The sequence below is a fragment of the Dermacentor albipictus genome, chromosome 6, assembly GCF_038994185.2.
Source record: "Dermacentor albipictus isolate Rhodes 1998 colony chromosome 6, USDA_Dalb.pri_finalv2, whole genome shotgun sequence".
NCBI classification, from domain to species: domain Eukaryota; kingdom Metazoa; phylum Arthropoda; class Arachnida; order Ixodida; family Ixodidae; genus Dermacentor; species Dermacentor albipictus.
In genome coordinates, this window is record NC_091826.1 from 91,393,197 (window position 1) to 91,414,729 (window position 21,533).

General features: G+C 50.8%; 1 protein-coding gene and 1 long non-coding RNA gene across 34 annotated transcripts in view; one reads left to right on the forward strand and one right to left on the reverse strand.

The window, feature by feature from the left end:
• LOC135897687 (cell adhesion molecule Dscam1-like) overlaps positions 1-21,533 on the forward strand; it is a 96,257-nt gene that overhangs the window by 53,173 nt on the left and 21,551 nt on the right. For 25 of the 33 annotated variants that reach the window (XM_070541029.1, XM_065426407.2, XM_070541025.1 and 22 more), the window contains 8 exons: positions 8,500-8,619; positions 9,713-9,880; positions 10,988-11,132; positions 11,695-11,843; positions 14,120-14,242; positions 16,011-16,175; positions 18,044-18,114; positions 19,333-19,555. In XM_070541029.1, the coding sequence (XP_070397130.1) occupies positions 8,500-8,619; positions 9,713-9,880; positions 10,988-11,132; positions 11,695-11,843; positions 14,120-14,242; positions 16,011-16,175; positions 18,044-18,114; positions 19,333-19,555 (1,164 nt within the window). Of the gene's footprint in view, positions 1-459; positions 652-914; positions 1,206-2,871; positions 3,181-3,375; positions 3,664-5,143; positions 5,249-6,193; positions 6,482-8,499; positions 8,620-9,712; positions 9,881-10,987; positions 11,133-11,694; positions 11,844-14,119; positions 14,243-16,010; positions 16,176-18,043; positions 18,115-19,332; positions 19,556-21,533 lie in introns of those variants that run through there. The other 8 variants (XM_070541022.1, XM_070541027.1, XM_070541028.1 and 5 more) reach the window with 5 other exon arrangements.
• Positions 9,792-21,533, reverse strand: part of LOC139061290 (uncharacterized) — a 37,725-nt gene continuing 25,983 nt past the window's right edge. Inside the window, exon 3 of the long non-coding RNA XR_011515332.1 lies at positions 9,792-9,928. This is a non-coding gene — a long non-coding RNA (uncharacterized lncRNA). The remainder of the gene's footprint in view (positions 9,929-21,533) is intronic.

The following is a 21,533-nucleotide window of genomic DNA, read 5'->3' on the forward strand; positions in this document are numbered from 1 at the left end:
ACAATTATCTTTTTATTACGAGTGGTTGAGCACTAGCGACAGAAATATAATGAGGAGTGCCTTCGTCATCGGGCTGGTACTTGAATGTCCCGGGGGAGTCTCTAATCGTGTCCTGCATTTACCTCACTATTTCGATTACTAAACCTGTGTGCGCGATAATATTGACTTCTTAGACGTTCCCCAGCGACAATCTGTCACTTTAGCTTGACTTAACATTTGCCTTTAGTAACTCAAAAGATGTGAGAGTTTGAGTCAACACTGGCTCACCAACTTTCGTACTGAGCGCTAGTGAGCTTTGTTCAGCAGCGTGGTAGCTGGCGCACGGCCGTGTTTCCGTGTATTGCCACGACGTGGCGCTAGTTGTCCGTTCGCCAAGAATCTAATCGGCGAGGGAACTGCGCTGCTTTACACACTCGGCAACACTGTCGCATAGGTCACCGAGCAGTGAAGCCGCGTCTCCTCCGGGGAGACGCAAGAACTCAAACTACAAGACCGTTCGACAACAATTCGGGCAAACTCCGCTTTGCACCAGCGTTGTCTATCTAGCAACGTATACCTGAAGGCGGTGCTTGGTGAAACCAGCCGGAATGCCGTCGTTCGTGTTTGTGGCAGTTCTCGCCGCTGCTGTCGCCGATGTCTGCCAAGGGATCCGTAAGCTGCATGAACGTCACTGTTATTAGATTACATTCAACAACAGCACGCACAGCTAATCTCGCAATTCTGCACGTCGCAATACGTTTAGCTTCACGCACTCGTGTCCCCCGCATAACTCGACACACGTGGAAGATGCACGCGTGTCTTAACAGCAGCTGGGGTCACGTGTCGCCATAAGGCTAGAGCTCCAAGCCTCCGCAATATTTCGAAAGCGGCATTTCGGCCTGCATGCACAGTCGCCATTTGATAACGCTTTCCAGATGCCCCCAGGATTCAAGCGTTCAACTTCCCGCGGGAACAGCAGCTCGTAGGCAAGAAGGTCATTGTGTCCTGCGTGGCCGTGGAGGGCGACGAACCCATGTCATTCGCGTGGTTTAAGAACGGCCAGCCACTCGCGTCTGCCGGACGCGGGGCCAAGGTTGCCAAACTCGCCGAGAACATGGCGTCGCTGACGATCCCCGAAGTGACCGCCGCCGACATTGGGAACTACACCTGCGTCGCGTCGAACGAGGCGGGAGAGGACAGCTTCACCGCGTCGCTGCTGGTCAATGGTGAGACGACAACCCACGTGTACGAGAGCCTCGAGCGTTGCTGCGGGAGGACTGTCCACCTCACGAACGCGGCGCGACAGCACGAAAGCGCTTAGTCGTGAATCGCCAAAACGCGAGCGTATAAGCGCGTTAACGCTACAAAACTTTGTTGTTTTTTTCGAACTTCAACACCAGAAAAGAAAAAAAAAACGTACGGCGTTCCTTGGATTCATTTCGCTAGATTCTGTTCCCCCTTTTCACCATTCACCGCTCGTGACTGCCCGCGATCCTGTGATAACGTGGACGGAAGAGCCCTGTTAGGCTGGAGCACTAACGCAGTTAGAAAAGAGAATGACTTGGAACGGAATTGTTGCATTATCCGGGTCATATACACCGGGGGAAAAATAGTTTGTCCTTTGAAAGCGCATGCGATCTCGCACAAAAGCGAATTAATGGCACGAGCAACCAAGAATGGTAATCTTTGTTGAGTAAGAAGCCCGTTTAACGATGGAATCATCGCTCCAAAGAAGTAATGTAATTGTCGCCACTAGTACTGTAACGACTGCTGACAAGATGCAGTTATTCCCGTTCATATTAAACTTCAACCACACTGGCTCTTGTAAGGCGGCGTGAGTGAATGGCGTTTGCTCAGGAATCAGCGGATATACCTGTGCAGTTGAACGAACATGAAGCCGGCCGTTTGGAGGAGGTTCGCGGCCAAATCTGTCTATAGGCATATTCGTACCTGTGTCCTGAACAGTATTTCCTTGTAAGAGGCGCGGATGACTACTACGGATTTTCTTAGCAGGTTCATAAGACAGAAACGGTTTGCACACCACAGTGCAACGTCCTCAGCGACGCTCCTTGCTTAAGCATTCATACAAAGTTTATATAACCACATTTACATCGCAAACAGCAAACAAAATTGCAATAGCAAGCGAATCGCGATAAATTGCCATTAAAATTCACGCAATCCTGTCACCGGTATTTATTCCTCCATTATTTTTCTTAAAATATCCATTCATCCATGCGGGACATCAGTTTTCATGGCGTTCCCATGCGGGGTTCTCCCAGTCTTGCAGTTAGTTCTTCATTCGAGCGATCGCTGCACCGCCTCACTGACGTCTCCTCCGAGTACACAATGCTCGGTACTTGATCTCAAGGAGAGATCAGAAAGTTTCCTCCTGGACGCCCGGCAGCTCTCTCTTGTCACGTCGGTGTCCGGAACACCCGACGCCCACCGGCAAGAGATAAGCGTGCCGAAGGGATTTTGGCGGATAGAAGATTCACCGGTGTTTATTCTACATATTTGCAGGCATTTAGGCCAGGAATAGAAAAAATGCGAACAGAAACATGATTGCTCTCGAGACGACAGCAAAAGCAGCGCTGCTCACGAAAAGTCTTTGGAATCCTCTTGCACACCTGCACTGCTTCCTTTAATAAAGCACTTTTTCCCCGCCGGAGGGAAAAGGGGCTTTTCTTCTTCGGCTACCCTCTTCTTTCCCCCTCACGTGACGTCGTCCCTGCTGCCGTGGCGGCAACCAGTTTGCCTCGTGTTTCTCGAACAATGAGATCGCTGAGAACGTTCGGGCCCACTCGTCAAACGGCGCGCACACTTCGAGGGGACGCGAAGCCGACAAAAAACCACGCACCCACACTTTTTTCGGGCACGCCTGCACATGTTGCTCGAAGATCAGTGGTGCGCAGGGCGACGTAGCTGAGCCCACAATATTTTCCCCCGTGCAGCACAAAAAAGCTTCAGAACGCGGCTGCTGAGTGATTTCACGCACGAAGCCGCGGCCACAGGCGCCTGGCTGCCCGTATCCAACATAGGCCACCGTGAAACGCACTACTACCCCCTTCGAAGTCCTGCGCGAAGTGCTGCTGCCGCCGCTGTCACGTTCGCTTAACACCTCGGGAGATTCCGCCATGTGCGCGGAGAAGCTGGCTGTGGCAACCTGTTTGACCGTCATTCTTCACTGCGCCGCACACGCAGGTGAGTGACCACTCTCATCGACATTTAAGTGTTACTAATTAATGCTTGAAAGGGAAGTGAATTGTGTCAGACAAAACGAGTACGCGAATTCGTCAGACGATGTGTCTTCCACACGGTAGAAAACACGCATATCTGTCGCTGCGATTAATTTCCACGCTTATGCATTTTTTTTTTCTTTCGCATCTTCCTTCCAAGGGAACCCTCCCAAGCTTCAGCCGTTCTATTTCCCGAAGGAACCCCACCTGCACAAAAGTGTGGTCGTCTACTGCACCGCCCTGGAAGGCGACGAACCTTTCGAGTTCGCTTGGTACAAGGACGGCCTACCAGTGACGGCCAAGCAAAATGTGCAAGTACGGACCTTGTGCGAGGGCTTGAGCTCGCTCACGATCGACGAGGTGACGGCCGAGAACATTGGGAACTACACCTGCCAGGCACACAACGGCGCGGGTAGTGACCACACGTCCGCAGAGCTTGTGGTTAAAGGTAGGTGCACTCATCAGTAACAGATACGTAGGCTCTAATAAAATTACCGCGTAATAGTGTACGCTAACTTCGCTAGAAGAAGAGGTGCCTCGCCTAGGGTTGCCACCTGGCCGGTTTTCCAGCGGCGAAAGTTTAGTTTTGCTTTTGTTTTTTACCACGGTGCCCCGCTGCCCGGTTTGCCTGTTTCGCGGTTCTCCTTAACTCGGCAGTATTATAGAGTTTTGGTTTGCCACTAAACTTCTCACCGTCTGCGGATTACCGAGTCACCGGAGCCGTAAACGTGAGCGGTAGGGGTTGGTGGCGCTACCTGATGGCACAGGGTTCAACCAGGCAAACGCAGAGCTATTATTGCAGCAACCAAATGCATTCCACTTCGCTGCTGGTGCAGATTTTTCGGCAGCAGTGTAAATCGTGAACACGTTGCGTTATTAAACGTCCTTTTTTTTTTCGACAAGAACACTCGTGGAACAAGTAAACGTGTCTGTAAGGCACTGCGCTTATAAGAAGCGTCGCAAAATGTCGCTACCAGCTTTGTTGCTTCCGTACACACTTCTCCGGTAACTCGGTATACCGCAAACGGTAAGAAGTTCGCGGACAAGCTAGACCTCTCTACCATGAGCTGCATCGCAAACGCTCTGTCGGCCGTTTATACATACCGAGCAACTGAAATGTCCCAAGCAATTCATTCCTAATTCCTTAAACTTTCCTTATTTCTTAAAGCATCATGTATGTTGTTGTCTAGAGATCAACGTAGATCTGCGTTGTTCGTAGGCTATGAACATGCCTTACGAATAAGTTAGTCGCGAACACAGCATGAAGGTTTTAAGTGTGCACCACATTTTATACACATAAGCCTTTCAACGAACTTTAAATCATGCAAAATTTGTAGTCGGCGTCTCACCACATATTTTTTTTAGTTTGTATTTTTGCATACAGCATGTTTCACTCTCGGCCTTCTCGGTTTCCTGTTTGTTCTTTCTTAACTAAGGTGGCAACCCTAGCCTCGGTGGTACTACAAAACCATTGTGCACGATGCAACTGACAAAAAAAAAAAAAAAGAACCAGCCGTCAGTACGGACGGAAAATCTGAACTTTGATCATTGGAGGAGGTTAGAATGAAACTTGGTGCGCATATTTTCTGGTAGTTTGCTCCTTTTCTTTGTTGTTTCGTTTTCTGTTTCTGTACTGCTTTGAAATAAATTTGTTCGAGAACACTGTTTCGTCTCCCTCAAATGCAGCGCCGACGCTGCCATGTAGAGTTCGAAACACGCCCTGCGGTGACGGCTTCGCGCTACCTTATTTGCAGTTACGCGCCCGCGTGTGTTTCTGGTTCGTCCTCCACTCGCGACGTGGCGCTAGCAGTTCGCGAAACCCAGAAGCCTTCTGAAAAAAAGAGACCCGACGTCATTCCTACGCTCGCACAGGCGTTGACCCTACGATTCCCTAAAAGTCCGCACACGCTCTCCTGGTCAGTGTCGATACGCCGCGTCTTCCTTCCTTCGACGTCTCGCGCACAGGAAAGCGATGGCTTTCCTGTGCACACTACTTCTCGGCTTCTCTTTAGTGAAGTTTCTCCGAGCCAGTGGTGAGTGAGAACTTCAAGCCGTCGCATCGCCTTGTGCGATACGGTGCAGCGTTAATAAGGAGTTTAAGAACAGTGTACCCGAGGGGGGATGCGTACACAGTGATAGTACCAGCGGCACTGCGCATGCGCGGAACGCCAACTGCGATGGGCTATTCTGCGCTCTCTTTGTGTTCCCTTGTGCGCGAAGCCGCTGGCGTGCCTTACCTTCTGGTACGCTATTTCTAAAGCTCACTCATGCTTTCCTTGACGTACTCGTAGCATTATTCACCGCTAAAGAAACCAAGCATGAAATCAAAACAGGACAATGACATATACTTAGCACTAACATATATGAAAGTTCGGAAAACCCGAAAAAGCGCCGCGCAACTAATCGCGCGGCACCTTTCGCGTGCTTTTGCCGGCTTCTTCGTGGCTTGGAAAAGAACTTTTATGTGCGGAGCAGCAGAAAGGTGTGCCGGAAATGTTTCTCAATCGCCTACAATTTCCTAAGTGACGATTTAGCTCCGATTATAATATTTGACAAACTAATTACCAACTAATCGTGTAATTAGCCGAAATACTAGATACAGTATCACTCGCCCCAAGCGGCGACAGACAACACTATCTTGGTTCTGTCTAGCTATAGGTCGCATACTTTCTTTTTTTACATTTTTTTTTTAAATTTTGGCGCAAGTTACGTACGACACCCTGTACACAAGACTGCAGAATCAAGTGCTAAGTATCTTGGACTTGCTAGCCGTAGATTTACGTCACTGTTAGAACAACGTTACTGCTAGTACTGCTAGTATACGCAATCACTATAGCAGAGGCTCCCAAGTGTGCACTCGAAGTATGGGAAAGCTTATTGCACGGAACATTCGTGAGCTATCGCACGACTATAGCACGATTTTCGCTACAGCTCTTTACGAGGGCACGACGCGCACTTCCGCCGCACGTCTTTTCCAGATGCGCCGCTCCTCCAGAACTTTCAGTTCAAGGAGGGCCTCGCGGTCGGCGACCAGACCGCGGTCGTGTGCGCCGCGATCGGCGGTTCGCCTCCCTTTACGATTCACTGGTCGAAAGACGGGCGAAAGATCGCGGCGGACGGCGATGCGAGAAGCGTCAAGACGCTCGGTGACGGCGTGTCCACCCTGAGCTTCCGCTCCGTCTCGGCCTCCGACGTCGGCAACTACACCTGCCTCGCCGAGAACGCCGCCGGCAGCGCCGCGGTGACGGCGGCTCTCCTGATACAAGGTATAGCTATCGGAGAATGGACTAAACCGCCCCCTGCTGAATTTGTGGTGGCGCGCGAGGGCTGTCACAAATGGCTATGTACCCGGGAGGTTTATAACATCCGCCGTTCTTTTCTTCTACTTTTTTTTATCTGATCTGAAGCAATATGTTGATGAAAAACGCTTAGGAAGATAAGCTGCACGGAGAACGCTTCCGAAATGCAACGCTTTGTGCATCGCATTTGGGCGGGTGTATCTGCAGATGAGAATTTCGCAGCGCTTGTAGAGTGCAGCAATCTTGTTTTGGGGACAGTTGTATGAGTGAGGACAACGCTCAGCACGCTCATCGGTCATGCGTGGCCCGTGCAGGGACTGCGTGTCGAGAACCAGGTGAGCGGCATCCTTCCAACACCACCTAGATAGCGCAAGGCCTGTTCACTCCGATCCGTGACGTCATGCTACCTGGCGCGACTGCCACAGAATATATAATGGGGATGCTCCCGAGTAAGCCGTGGTAATTTTGACGTCACCGCTTTCGTCACGCCAGCCTTGACAATGGAAATTTCGGGCCGGGTAGCACGACGTCATGGATCGGAGTGAACGGGCCTTGTGCTATCCAGGTGGCTTTGATCCTTCTCGCTGTTCGCCTGTTCCCGCAGTCCCCAAAACAAGATGGTTGCACCCTACAAGCGCGGGAAAACTCTGGTCTATAAGCTAGCGACATCAGCGGCGGTGACAAAGTGGATTGGGCGATCTGCTTCTGAACATTAAGGGTTTCCCCGTCATTTCTACTCTTAAGCCTACGTGTTGATTTTAGTCGTAAAGCCAAATCAATCAAATGTTATCAAAATTGGTCGTATTCTTTTCTGGCGCTTCAACACGAACGAAAGAAAGCAAATATTGTGAGCACATTCAACTGTCGATCTACATAAAGCCACCTGAAGGACGTTCGCGTTGGTTCGCGCTGATCAAGGCAACAATTTCTGAATGTACGTGTCTTTTCGCTACTACGATTCGTAGTTGCCCTCGAATCGGAGCAGAACAAGACGACATTCGGACTTGACACTACGGTTTCCCGAGCGACATCGTTAAAAATAAATGGAATTAAATATTGCGTACAATGTGAACTATTTGGTGGTTGGTTACTCGGTGGCGCGGCAGTGTCAGTTTGACACGTCGCGAGAGAACTTATTCCTTGTTGAGCATCCGGAAATCGCAGCTCGGGTGGCTATTACAGGTACGTACCTCAGTATTTTAATTTTTTTTGTTGCTGTTGCACGCGCTACGCTACCTGAAGCTACGCTCGTCTCATTTTGCATTTCAACACTCTTCTTTCAGATTCACGCAACAAGGGATAAGGAAACGAAGCGAAGGACAAGGCAGATTTACGGTTACTACTGCCTAACATTGATCTCCTCCCCCCATTATTATTTTTTTTCAGCAACCATGTTCCATTTTAAGACATGGAGAACGAAAGCCTGTTCGCGTCCGAAATATATCAGTCTGGACACTTAAGCCAAAAACATATAGCGGGAACTATAGCACCGTCAAGCGGGAAATATACCCACCAACTCATCCCCTAGTTAACACCGAATCAGCAAATCAACAAAGGGTTAAGGAGTACAATATCATCACAGAAAGTCACATTCCTTTTTTTCTAGGAACATTTCCACGTGGAAGACAAAATTTCCTCCTCTCTGGGGTGTGACCTTCTGCAGCTTATGCAGCTGACCTTTTGAGATGAAGAGGGCTCGGGTGTGTTCACAATGGCAACAAGAGTCCAGAGGCCGCTGAGATTCCTTTTGGGGCGAAATCCCGTTGGAAGTGTCCATAACCTTAACATTTCGATTATTTTTTTTCTTCCGTATCCAGCGGCACACTTTCTCGCGAACAAGACGAGAGACCACGTGGGATGGGCGTGGTCGAGAACGATTTTCCCGCTCTTCTGTCGAGAACCGAACGCCAGGCCACTCATTACCCCGCGCCTTTCGCCGTCTCCGCAAAAGTGTTAACGTCGTCGCGTTCTGTGCCCCCATGCAGCTGCTCCTGTCTGGCTCTCGGAACCAAAGGACACGGACGCCGTCCAGGGACGAGACCTGGTGCTGGCCTGCAACGCGGCGGGATTCCCCAAGCCGCGCTTCACGTGGAAGATGCAGATCGGTGAGCGAGCGCTCGCGTGTACATACGCGCATACACTGCGCGCAATGTCAGATGATTGGGATGGCGTTGCATTGCGCTGGTGGTATGCGTGCTGCCATACAGACCGGATCGTGTTGACATTTAGACGCAAATTGTGTACGACGACGGGGACAAGAATACACGGCATAAGCGCTAAATAACGACTGACTGAACATTTGTTTCGAAGGAATAGGTTAAAGTAAAAAAGAAACAGAGGCAATGACAAATAACACTGGACACGAACTTGTATTGCGCACAGGTTTTACGGTGGAAAGACACTACCTTCCTCACAGACGCAGCTGTTAGATGTATAAAAGATCAAACAGTTTCCCCAGTGAGCTTGCTTGAGGGCGTTGCTTTATGGTACGGGTTATTATGCAGTTTCGTGCGCCATCACGTGGTATTTCTTATTTATCCCGCGCTTCATTTCTTTTCATTAAAAAAAGTCGAGTTTGTTGAAAAAGTTCGATATTTCCGGTGACTGCCTACAACTGTTTAGTCGACTTGTGAATTGTGAATTACGACAGTAACTAACGATTATATAATAAATTGCTGCTAATTCAATGTCATCACCAAAAAGATTACTAGCGGCTTCTCAATTGATTTGTAAACGATGTCTTCAGGAAGTACAGCGCGGGAGGGACGAAAGACAGACTAGACAGGACAAGCGCTGTCTTTCGTCCCTCCCGCGCTATGCTTCCAGTGCAACTATGTATTACCAACCAGCCCAAGCCTACACTCTTCTGAACAATGTCTACTTCGTTTTGTTCGCGTAAAATAATAGTTTTTTTTTTCTTTTTAATAATCTGTTCGTTCTATCTGCTACATATCATTATATAAGAGCGGGTAGTGAACAGAGATGGAAAGCCGTATGGCTGATCGGACACCGGCAGTAGTTTTCTAAATATGACTGATCCCTAAGCACTGACTCCTAGATAACGCTGACAATGCGCAGCGCGCCTCGTTATTGACACAGGCAGAGCTTAGAGCGTCACTGCACAGAGAGATATGCACCTTCCAAAAGCGCCGGTCATGCCCGTCCGCCACCGCTAAGTGACAAAGCGTTACCGCGCAGGCTCCCGGGACTTCGTGCCGCTGCACCCCGTGGGCCGGAGGAAGATCCACGACAACGGGACGCTGGTCATCGAGAATGTCGAGTCGGACGACGAGGGCCTCTACCAGTGCGACGTCAGCAACGGCGTGGCGCCGCCCCTCTCCAAGACCATCAAGGTATCCGTGCACGGTAAGGGGGACGCCGCTTTCGCCTGCCTCGACTTGCATGGCACGGCACCTGGGAGGCCACGAGGCGTCCGCAGTCACGCATGCGCGACGGTTCACACGAAGCAGGCCCGACTGACGAAGACAAGCGCTTACACAAGAGCGTTGCCACCTGAACTTATTCGCACGTATGAGTACCCTCGTTATAGCGAAGTGATCGGGCAAAGTGGAATTCGTGAGAAGCGGTATTTCGTTAGAAGCGGAGAAACACTGAAAGACTAATGGTAAGGCCGGACAAGTACTCCCACGGCGCGGAAGCTCGCAGAACGTATATTGAAGTTAAGCCGCACTCTATGGTGGCAACATCACAGCGGCAAAATTGGGCTAACGCCCCTGAACATATCTGCCCTGCCCGTTGGTTCTCGCCACGACCCCAGGAGTCCCGCGACGTGGCGGAGTTGCCTACGTGGGTCTCTTTGGCGCTGCGCATGTCGATATGACGAAAATCAAAGGGTCATGCATCTTGCAGGCCCCCACCTAGCGGTCGCCACGCAGATTTCCATCTTCGCGCGCTTCGTACACAGCGGAGTTCGGACGGCATTGCACTGCGAATAGTTCGGTCTGAAATGCATGCAGTGCAGTCGACTCTACAAAAAACTTTAAAAAACATTTCCTGTCGAGCTGCAATAATCTGTGACTTGGGCAGTTCTCTCTCTCTCTGTTTTTTTTTTTTTTACGACCATAAAATGCTCAGGGCCAATAGATGTCTTGCATGTGACGTCACGCACGCAGCTTATCAGCTCGCTGGTCCTCCATATGGCAGCTAAGATGACGTCAGTGCAAGCCATCTATAGAATCACACGCCGTCTGGAGTCGGCAAGTGTGCGGCAAGCAACGGTACACGACGTCACGCCCTGGGGAAGTCTACACAGCACGTATGTCATAAGTGGCGATGCCGTAGGCTATAACGTAATACGCAACAAAATGTCAACTTTGCTTCCATGCTGCGGAACTTGGGACATTTCGAACGCAGGTCCACTTTTCACAGTCCACACTACCAGTGCGCGGTGTGTCTGAAAGGAACGCGAAATGTGACGCCCAATCCAACGCTGCCGCGTTCCCTTGCCCGCAGTTCCTCCGCGCATCAGCAAATCTTCGTCGGACGTGTCCGTCAAGCGCGGGGACATCGCCAAGATCGCCTGCGAAGCCAGCGGCCAGCACCCGCTGGTGGTCACGTGGGAGAAGGATAACACCCTGCTTCTGCCTTCCGTTGACAGGTAGGCAAACAACCGAACCAGCGCGGTTTATCGGGCGCACATGGGAGAGACGACCGGCACACGCGTTCCGAAACGCCATGAAAAGAGAGAGACCGAAATGAAAACGCGAGGAGTCAAAAGGACGCGCGTCTTGTTGGCTAACTCTACACCCAGAGGGAGTAGGCTAGAGGCATGGAAAGAAAATTGCCGCAGAACCCGTCTACAATGATGCCCAACGTCTCTATGTCTACAGGCGGTGACTGCAGTCAATTGACTGTGGGCACCGTAGCGATGCGTGCTCTGCTTTCTGGGCTATAGCGACGCATGAGGCTGCATGCAGTCCTGAGTAACCTTGTGACCGCGAACGGCTCTCCTGTCCAGGTTGATCTGCCGTTGTCAAATGTAAAAATAAACGCTGTCGTCGAAGCGGGGATCAGACGTAGAGGTGACGTTCGGCTGACGAATCGCAATTGCTGTCGCGCGAAGCTGTAACCGGGTGCCACGTGTATTCCGGTGCCGGAACGCCCTGACGCTGCGCCGCTCGCTCGCTCGCTCATGGCGCGCGCACCCGCGTTGGTCGCAGGTACGAGACCCACGAGGAGATGAGCGCCACGGGGGTGACCTCGGTGCTGGTGATCCACAACAGCGCCCGCAAGGACGCCACGGCCTACGTGTGCGTCGCCAAGAACGACTACGGACAGACGAAGCACACCTTCCGGCTCACCGTCCTCGGTAAGGTGTTTCGCGTGAACCACCGCGAATCGCGCTTCGGAGAGAAAAAACAAAAGAAACGTGTTGTGTGATACGGGGCGGTGGGTCGTTCGGCTAAGTGTTTGGCTGCTTGCGGAACGCAACTGTTTTACCTAAATTTGGGCCTTCAACTGACCTGTTTACCCCCAACACTGCCGACAAGCTTTCCCGCACGGAAACGTCAATAAACACTAACGATGCGAAGTTCTTATATAACGTAGGGCGGGCCCGAGCTTTATTGATTCCGGGATCATTGACCCACATAAGGAAGGAGAAAGAGCTAGGCACAGTCACCACCGTCGGCTTCGACGATCACCTGCTCCCGAACACAGCAATGCCGTTGCTCGCGCAGTGCTGAATTTTCGTCAGCGCTCTAAACTGCAGCAACCAATATACATATTATAACAATAGGCGCGATTTATTTGCCCGAGGTTCGTGAGTAAAAATCGGCACGAAGCACTAATAATATTTGGGGTTTTACGTGCCAAAACCACTTTCTGATTATGAGGCACGCCGTAGTGGAGGGCTCCGGAAATTTTGACCACCTGGGGTTCTTTAACGTGCGCCTAAATCTAAGCACACGGGTGTTTTCGCATTTCGCCCCCATCGAAATGCGGCCGCCGTGGCCGGGATTCGATCCCGCGACCTCGTGCTCAGCAGCCCAACACCATAGCCACTGAGCAACCACGGCGGGTAGGGCACGAAGCACTGACGTGCGGCGAGAATTAAGCGGTGTCCGGTTAAACGAAAGCGGGTGTGTGCCTGTACAATTGATTCGTCAAACCCTCGATCAATACAACTGACTGATTCATTCGTTCGTTCATTCACTCCGTTTATCGGCCCAAAGCAGTGCATCGGGGTATAGCAGACGCCTCAGTGCGGGGCTCCAAATTCATTTCGACCACCTGGAGTTATAGCCACAGAGACACTGAAGAGAAGTAAAAAAGAGTTGTTTGAGCTGCGTTAGTAAACTACACTTGTACAATTCTGAAATATACACTCTTACAGCGATAGGGACGGAGGGCATTGGTATGTCGGAAAAGATGCAAGAACAAAAGCTGGTGGCGACGCCATTTTCAAGTTTTCACTCCGGCGCATCATGACGCCGTGAACCTTGAGGACGTTTGGTCTCGGGCCTGGTTATTATATATCGACAAAGATCGACTATATTGCATTCTAAATGAGCCAAACAGCGCTTTTAGAAGGTTTAAAAAACTTTTACTGAGCAACTGCGGCCCTGATGCGAAAATTTATTTTAATATCACTGATGTCATACTGAAGGGCAGGCTCTGAAGCTTCGGCGCGAAATTTAAAAAAAATGAAACTTGAGTATCATAAACCCCACTAATCGTTATTGTCATCACTGTCATCTGAGCGCGAGGTCCCGGGTTCGACTACCAGCCGCGGCAGCCAGGTTTCCATGGAGGCGGAACGTTACATGCACATTAAGAAACCCGGGGTGGTAAAAATTTATCCGGAGGTCCCCTCCCCCACACACACTATGTCGCCAGTCATAGCGCCTGCGCTGCTTTGCGATGCTAAACAGCATAATTACTCCATTTATTTTAATACACGCCCTTCGGTAGTTTTTTTTTTTTCTGTTGTACTCAGATTGAAGAACGCACGCCACACCGGCTACGACGTACATCATCGTCCGGTTTGTTTCTTCCCCCCCCCCCCCCCGCAATGGTTCCCTCAGATGACGAAGAGCTGGCATCGCAAGTTACATCGTTCGGGAAACCGGCGTCTAAATTTTCACTTCACGCTGATCTTCCGATCGTCACGGTAACGGCGCACGTTGGAACTCTCGCCTTTCTACGAAGTAATCTTCCAGTTGCTCTCGTTACTTTTTCGCATAAAGAACTTAACCTATGGCTTGAGTGTGCGTCGGGCGATGGTATTCCGCAATTTTCCGATACCGTCTGCTAGTTTCCAAGTTCCATGCAGCCTTAGACTCCCAAGGACCACTAGATGAGACGCTGAACGGGGACGACACGCATTCCGTAATTCCGGCAGTGCCTCAGAAAAAAAAAAAGAAAAAACATCACGAAGGTGTTGGATTCGCTCTCCTGCTGCGCAAAATAACGCTTGTCTTGGGCATGGAAGTGGAAGCAGGACGAGGCACTTAGCTCTCTCACACACACCCGTTTCTTTTTTAAGCACTGGTGACTATCGTCGAGTCCATTTTTTTTTTTTTTTACGACTGGTCTTGCTAACGAAATCGTCGCTAACGAACCCTTTGCCCCAATCCACTGCAGAGCCCCCCGAGAGCCCGACCGACGTGGTGGTGACGGAGCGACGCAGCCGCTACGTGTCGGTCAAGTGGTCGCCGCCCAGGAGACCCGTCAACCGATACGTCTTTCGCTACTGGAGGAAGTCGTGTGGGTATTCGCTTTGAGCATATATACGTTACGGCGAACACGCTCAGCCGCTAGCATCCACGACACCCCCGTCCCGCTTGCTCTTAAAGAAGAACTGCGACAAAATTTCATTCTGGCTAAACCGTCTACTGGTACACTGCAATCATGGCAAAGCTGCGGGGCTGGTAGTTTCAAATTTTCTTAGCAGCTTTTAAATAGCATGAGCAGAAGACGCGTGCGCGTGGTTAGAAGATGTGACGTAAATGCCACCATGTTGCCTGCGAGATTTCTCAGCCGCGGTAAGCCGCAGGTAGGCGGCGCAGAATCTCCGCGGTCGCGCCGAGGAGCCGCGCGTACTGGGTCATGCGTCACTTCCGGCGAGGGGTAACGGGGGTGCTTTTGTTTTAAGAAAAGCGAAGCTTTGCGAACCTCGCCGGGTTTTGTGACCGTGGGAGCTGCGGCCCAACTGCTCTCTTGCCGAATAGGCGAACCAATCATAGCGGAGTACGCGCGCCGCTGCGTTCCTTGCACCACCGCCATATGGCGCTCGCCTCCGCGGCGCCGGCCGTGCGGGGGAAAGAAAAAGAAAGAACCAGAAATCTCGCCCTCGCGCATGCGCGAATGCACGGTAATGTGAAAGTAAAGGCACATTCACACCGAAAGCGGAGCGTCAAGCGGATTTTCAAAGCGGCGAGGCGGCGAGCGCCCGCGCCTGTTCAGACCAGCCGCGTTGTCTGGCTATCCGCGCCGCCGGGAAGGCGGGGCATCTCGCAATTTCTTCAGCGATTTCAGGGACGTGCCGCCATCTCGCGGCGCTTTCGGTTTGTACGCGCACTTTCGATATTTTTTTTTCGTCGTGGGTCGGCGCGCTCCCGTCCGCTATCTACTCCTGCAAAATGATGAGCTCAGACGAAGAAGACGAGATCGTTGGCATTTTACTCGCCACTTGTCTAGTCGATTTTCAAGATTTGTTACAGCGCAACACAAGGACAAAAGAAGGTGGAAAGCGACGACACGGCGCCGTGTCGTCGTTTTATACCTTCTTTTGTCCTTGTATTGTGTTGCGCTGTAACAAACCTCACTATAAATCCCAACCAAGTGGCCCAACTTGCCGTTTTGACGCTTATGAATAACAGAAGCGAAAAGCCCAGAGAAAGACATTCGTTTACATTCGTTCACCAGCGCTTCCGCAGTGTCGGGTTCTGATTGGCTGAGGCCAAAGCGGCCAACTTATCCGCGCGGAAAAAGTCGGTCCGGGCGCGATCCGGCCAAGCGGCCGCGCATTTTCCGCAAACCGGAAAATCCGCGGCCGCTTGGCCGGATCCGCTTGGCCGCTCCGTCTTCGGTGTGAACGTGCCTTAAATACTTCTTCCGGATAGAGTTGTTCCGAACTGCGCCACGTACGTATGCGCCTGCCTCTGAAGCCACGATGCGCTCAAGAAATGACGGTTCAAGGCGACCGTCGTACTCGCTAGTAGTCAGGAACTCCGCTTAACAAAAGGTTCGGTATAATTTATGTGCACCGGCGCTTGTGTGCGTTACGAGCCAAAGTCTACAATCTCGTATATCGTGTCATAGTTCTAACATATCTAGTTGCGTGCTGAATAGCTCACTTTTACCCCATTTATTCTTCATCAATTTCGGCGTCGCGGGGTTTCGGCCGTGCGCTACAACTCAGTTCCCATTAAGGTTGTGCGTGCACCAGTCTGACCTTGGGCCGAGACCTTCGGGAACACGCACAGCCGCCTATGTCGCATACCGAGTCTTGCTCTTCCCCCTCATCCCGCAGCCCGCGGCAGCGTTCTCCAGGAGCAAGAAGTAGACGGGATGCGGACGTCGCTCATGGTCACCAACCTGCATCCGGGCACAGAGTACCTGGCACTGGTGTTGGCAGAGAACTCGGTCGGCTTCGGGGACCCCTCGGACACCATCACCTTCCAGACGGCCGCCGAAGGTACAGGCACGCAAGCTCGACTGATGACCCTTACCCCCTACCAAATAACAGTGTGCTTATACATCTATACACGCCTTATAAGCTACGTTACCTCTTCCTGCGTTTCTTTTGTAAGTGCACAACCAGAAGGATGCACAGACAGTCCTCGATCAAAAGAGTGAGGCCATAAATCGGACCGTCCACTGAAAGTGCGGGGTCGTACTGTCATCAGGAGGCAGTTGGTGCATTTTGCAGCTTGCTCGAGAAAACAGATACTGCAGGCTCGCGGAGGCGTGACGTTTCCGCTTATTACAGCGAAGCTGTATTCCAAGAAATTTTAGTGTCGTTGGCGTGGTAGGCAAAAGACTCCCCATACGTGGGCCCATCCCGAAGACAGTGCAATACCGGGCCGACCCGCGGTGGAGGTGAAGCAGGCGTAAGCACTCCCCATACGTGGGCCGATCCCGAAGATCGTGAAATGCCGGGCCGACCCGCAACGGAGGTGAAGCAGGCGTTAAGCACTCCCCTTACGTGAGCCGATCCCGAATATAGTGCTATGCCGGGCCGACCCGCGGTGGAGGTGAAGCAGGCGTTAAGCACTCCCCATACGTGGGCCGATCCCGAATATAGTGCGATGCCGGGCCGACTTGCGGCGGGGGTGAAGCAGGCGTTAAGCACACCCCATACGTGGGCCGATCCCGAAGACAGTGCGATGCCGGGCCGACTTGCGGCGGGGGTGAAGCAGGCGTTAAGCACACCCCATACGTGGGCCGATCCCGAAGACAGTGCAATGCCGGGCCGACTTGCGGCGGAGGTGAAGCAGGCGTTAAGCACTCCCCATACGTGGGCCGATCCCGAAGACAGTGCAATGCCGGGCCGACCTGCGGCGAAGATTAAGCAGGCGTTAAGCACTCCCCATACGTGGGCCGATCCCGAAGATCGTGAAATGCCGGGCTGACCTGCGGCGGAGGTGAAGCAGGCGTTAAGCACTCCCCTTACGTGAGCCGATCCCGAAGATAGTGCAATGCCGGGCTGACCCGCGGCGGAGGTGCAGTTCGCCATTAAAGAGCCCACATACACAGCTTCACTGGTCATCCTTCTTCAGAGTGGAAGGGCACTGAGTTTTTTTGGAGGTTTCTGTTGGCACCTCCACCAGTGCTTTTTTTTTTCTGCGAGAGCGTATACGAGTAGAGCGGGTGTACTAAATAAATGGACCTGTTTGACGGACACTAGTGCAAGAACGAGGAGAAGCGTAACCCCCTTCCTTCTCTCAAGTTCAACGCATATATGCACCAAGCAGCAATCTTTTGTGAAGATATATCCCTATCCCCGATCACTGATTGTGGCCTAGGGATATTTCCAGCTTCACCAGCTGCAACCTGGTTAACCTGCCTGCACTTAGTTCCGTTTCTTTTTATCTCTCTTTATACTGCATGTCCCAGCTAGGCCTGACAACCAAACACCATAGGTGTGAACATCATACCTCGCACCGTTTCTTTTTTTTTTTTCTTTAATAACTTGGATAATGTTTGCTGGGACACCCTACAGATAAAGGGAGTTTCAAAGACGAGTCTTGCCATAAAACTAAAAGCCAATGAACAAACATGTGCTCGGGGTAGCAAAGTCGTTTCATATGTTTAAACAAAGCAAAGAGAGTTATGCCTTCTCAGAGCCAGATTTAATACCCTTTTTTTTTTTACCGCAATTTCGATCGCAGGCGGTCGTGGCCATTGCGTTTGCGCGCATGTGCCTGAAACTGTCCCGTCGCTTTTTTGAGTGTCACTGTTGCACACGACTGCATACGCCGCCATACTGTATACGGTGAATGCGCGTGAGCGCTAAGTCTCTCGGTCACTCCTAACGCACATGTTGTTTACCCGCACTCGCAGAGCCCAGCGCGCCACCTATGAACGTCCAGTGCGAGGCCCTCGACACCCGGAACATCAAGGTGTCCTGGGAGGTGAGTGACCTCTCGCATTCCCATCAAGTTCTGTAACAAGGCTCCTTCGGCCCGTTTGCGGTACTACCGGAATCATGGTATAGAAAGCTGGGATAGCTGGAGGGGATGCATACTTGAAATCGGGTGTGGAAAGCGATGACAACACGAACAGAACGATGCAGGTTGAACACTGATGCTGCGTCCTTTTTTTCCTGCAGCCGTGACCATTTTCCACACAGATTTTGAATATGCTGTACCGAAAGCACAGCCCAGCAACAATGTAAACAGCTGCAGTCTACACAGAATTGCCCAGAAAAGGAAATACAATGATACTGAAGTCCACTGACGAGACACCCTAAAAAAACTTCATAAGACCCTGCCATGCAGCAATTTCGGAACACAACAAAACTTGATGAATTTTTGGGCTTGTAACGTTTTCAAAGCTACACAGTCGGCTATGGGGCATGCCATTGTGTAAGCGCCTCGATTTCGACCACACAGAGTTGTCTAGCGTGCACCTAATCCATGCCACACGAGCATGCTAATTTGCAATCACCGCTGCCAGTAATCCAAACCATGACACTGTGCTCTGCAACAGAACGCCACAGCTACAGCGCGGACACACCAGTACGCGTCTTAACAATGTGTCAAAACAGTAACTTTCCAACCGGATTCGGACTTGCACAGATGCAAGTTTGCGGTTTCTCTTCCTGTTTTCCTTGCTGGTGTACATGATTTCACTGATAGCCACAGCAACATGGTTACCATAGCGAAACTTAGCAATACATTCAATTTTTTTTTTTTTCGCGACATTTCGCTTTTGCTCACAGCACAAGCCGGCTTCTTTTCCTACGTACCTTTGTCGCGCGCCATTAGATGTACGTAACCCCGAGGCTTAGCACACAACGTAGAGTCCTGATACCATTCGGTGACGCAGGTTGTCATTGCCGTTGTTTTGCGGGCCTCGTGCAATCCATCACTATATGAGCAATATGCACGGTGAGATTTACGAAGTGCCTCTGAGACTTTCAGCTAGCTTCAGTGGTTGACAAACTCAAAACGTGCGACTTGCGCATGCAGCATCCACCGCTCTGGTTTGCGCACTTCTTACACGAGACGGCCAGTTCTATTCAAAGCCTACGATCTCGCATGATCGTAGGCTTTATTGGCCAGCCCTCCCGGCATACTCAGTCGCAATGGTTCACTATGGTTCCCACTGCGCACGCGCCCACCATACAGCCCCCTCCGGCGGACCAGCTGAACGGCGAGCTGAAGGGCTATTACATAGGCCACAAGATGGACGGCACGCCATTCGTGCACGACACGGTCAACAGGGACACCGAGCAGCGCACGTTCCGGGGCCTCCAGGCAGCCTCCACATACCGCTTCATGCTCAAGGCCTTCAACGAGGTGGGCTCGGGGCCAGCCTCCGAGGAGGTCGCCTGCATCACACTCAACGGAGGTACGTACTACACTACATAGTACACGCACGTGTAATAGAGTGGTGGTTAGCTGAACGAACCTAATTCTTTCCACAAACGGGTTTGTTTTTTTAGAAGTCAGTCCGGCGGGACGCGCTTTCAGTTTCAGTTTATTCGTCATTCAAAAAACAATGAGTAAACAATAAATAGTATGCAGACGAGGGTCCCAAAGTCAATGACTGCAACGGGACCCCTTTACTGTTGATTCCTATGGAAAACCTATTAATTATTTTGCGAACGCTAGTTGATCGTACGAAAGCACAGAAAAAGAGAAAGGAATAAGTATTATACGACACGCTAGACAAAAAAGAAATGTCAGGGTACTTACACACATAAGATGATTGATGTTCGAGATCTAGAGAGAGAGGTGGTGGAGGAAATACGACTATTTGCGGTAGTGTTTACACCCACCTACGCGTTTAGAAACACTTCATGTTGGGTCTGACCAATCTGCATAATGGTTTGCGCTCCCGTTAAATACATGCAAAACCAGCTTTACATCAGCCTGTCATGGAAAATTGTTTTGACGCTTTCGCACCGACTCGATGACGTCAGTAGGGCAGAAGTTTTGCCTTTCACACCACGCCACAGTCTTGTCGGATGAGGAATCGGATGTTCCACGAGTCGCTGTACTAACCCCGGGCAGCATCAGTCCAGCGTTGGATGCCCTACGCTTAAAACTAATTTCATTTAGTACGAATATATTGTGCCACTTCAAAGGAACACTGAAGAGAGGAATAATTCGAGTCGTGTTTGTAAATTACCATTCTATAGAATGCCAAAAAGGCTGCTCTTGCTGTGAGAAGATGTTTCATAAGCTAGAAAAGACGTGAAAGCGAAGGACGGGTGGCAACGCCGCATTGGATTTCCTGCACCAGCTCGTCATGACGTCATGAACTTTGATGGCGTCTGCTCTGGCCTACTGAACTGATATCCGTAATAATCGACCACACTGCATTCTGAAGGAGCCATAAGACCTAACGTGTCAAGTTTCCCGGAACCTTTACTGCACCATAAACGGCTCAAACGAGAAGAAATATTTTGAAATTCGCGACGTTACAATGACATGCCGGCACTGCACTTCCGGCGTGAAATTCAGAAGATAGAACTTTTACCACCCTTTTCCTCTTTTAATAATGAAACTGTTATGTGGAAACCAACGAAAATAGTGTATTCAAACAATACTTATTCAGGGTTCCCCTAATGCCGCAGTGTTAAGCTTGAAGTGAGTGAACTGTGACACATGGGGGAAGTAACGCCTAAAAGATTGATGATTACGACATGGATGGTCGAGTTGTAGCTGTAGGCGGGCGTTCCTTCCAATTTTATCCATCAAATTATTGGACAGCTATACAAAGTAAGGATATCAGTTTTATAGGCCGTATAAACTTTTAAACATTCACTTAATTACTAAGTTAAGAAGCATGGTGTCATGAGCACACAGGCAAACTTGAATGCATCTCACTCTATGACCACGGAAACTTGCTGTCAAAACCCTGACGTGAGGAAGAGCGGCGGCGGCGGCAGTGAGCGACTTGACCTTCATGCTGCCTCTCGCTTCAACGCGAACTAAGCGGCGAGAACACAGCACACACGAAACCATCAGCCCTCAACGCACCTAGACTCAGTACCGACCACGGATCGCTTTCAAGATAGGGCCTGCATGGCAACGCTCAGCCACGCCATACACAGCCGCAATAAGCACCATGGACAGCAGGCAGCGAAATACAAAATAGTGACACGGATAATGGATGCTAGTGCATTCATTACGTGTTGTTTTTTATTACCTACACCAGTTGTAAAAGAGGGAACTCGAGACAAAGGCAACACGAAAGAATCAGGGCTTTAGACAGTTGGTCCGTAAGTTAACGGACATTTTTGCAACATTTTCACAATGCAGCGCCTGTATCGTGCCGCCTTTGTCTCTTGTGTACTGTCTTTTAACGCTGGTATCGCAAT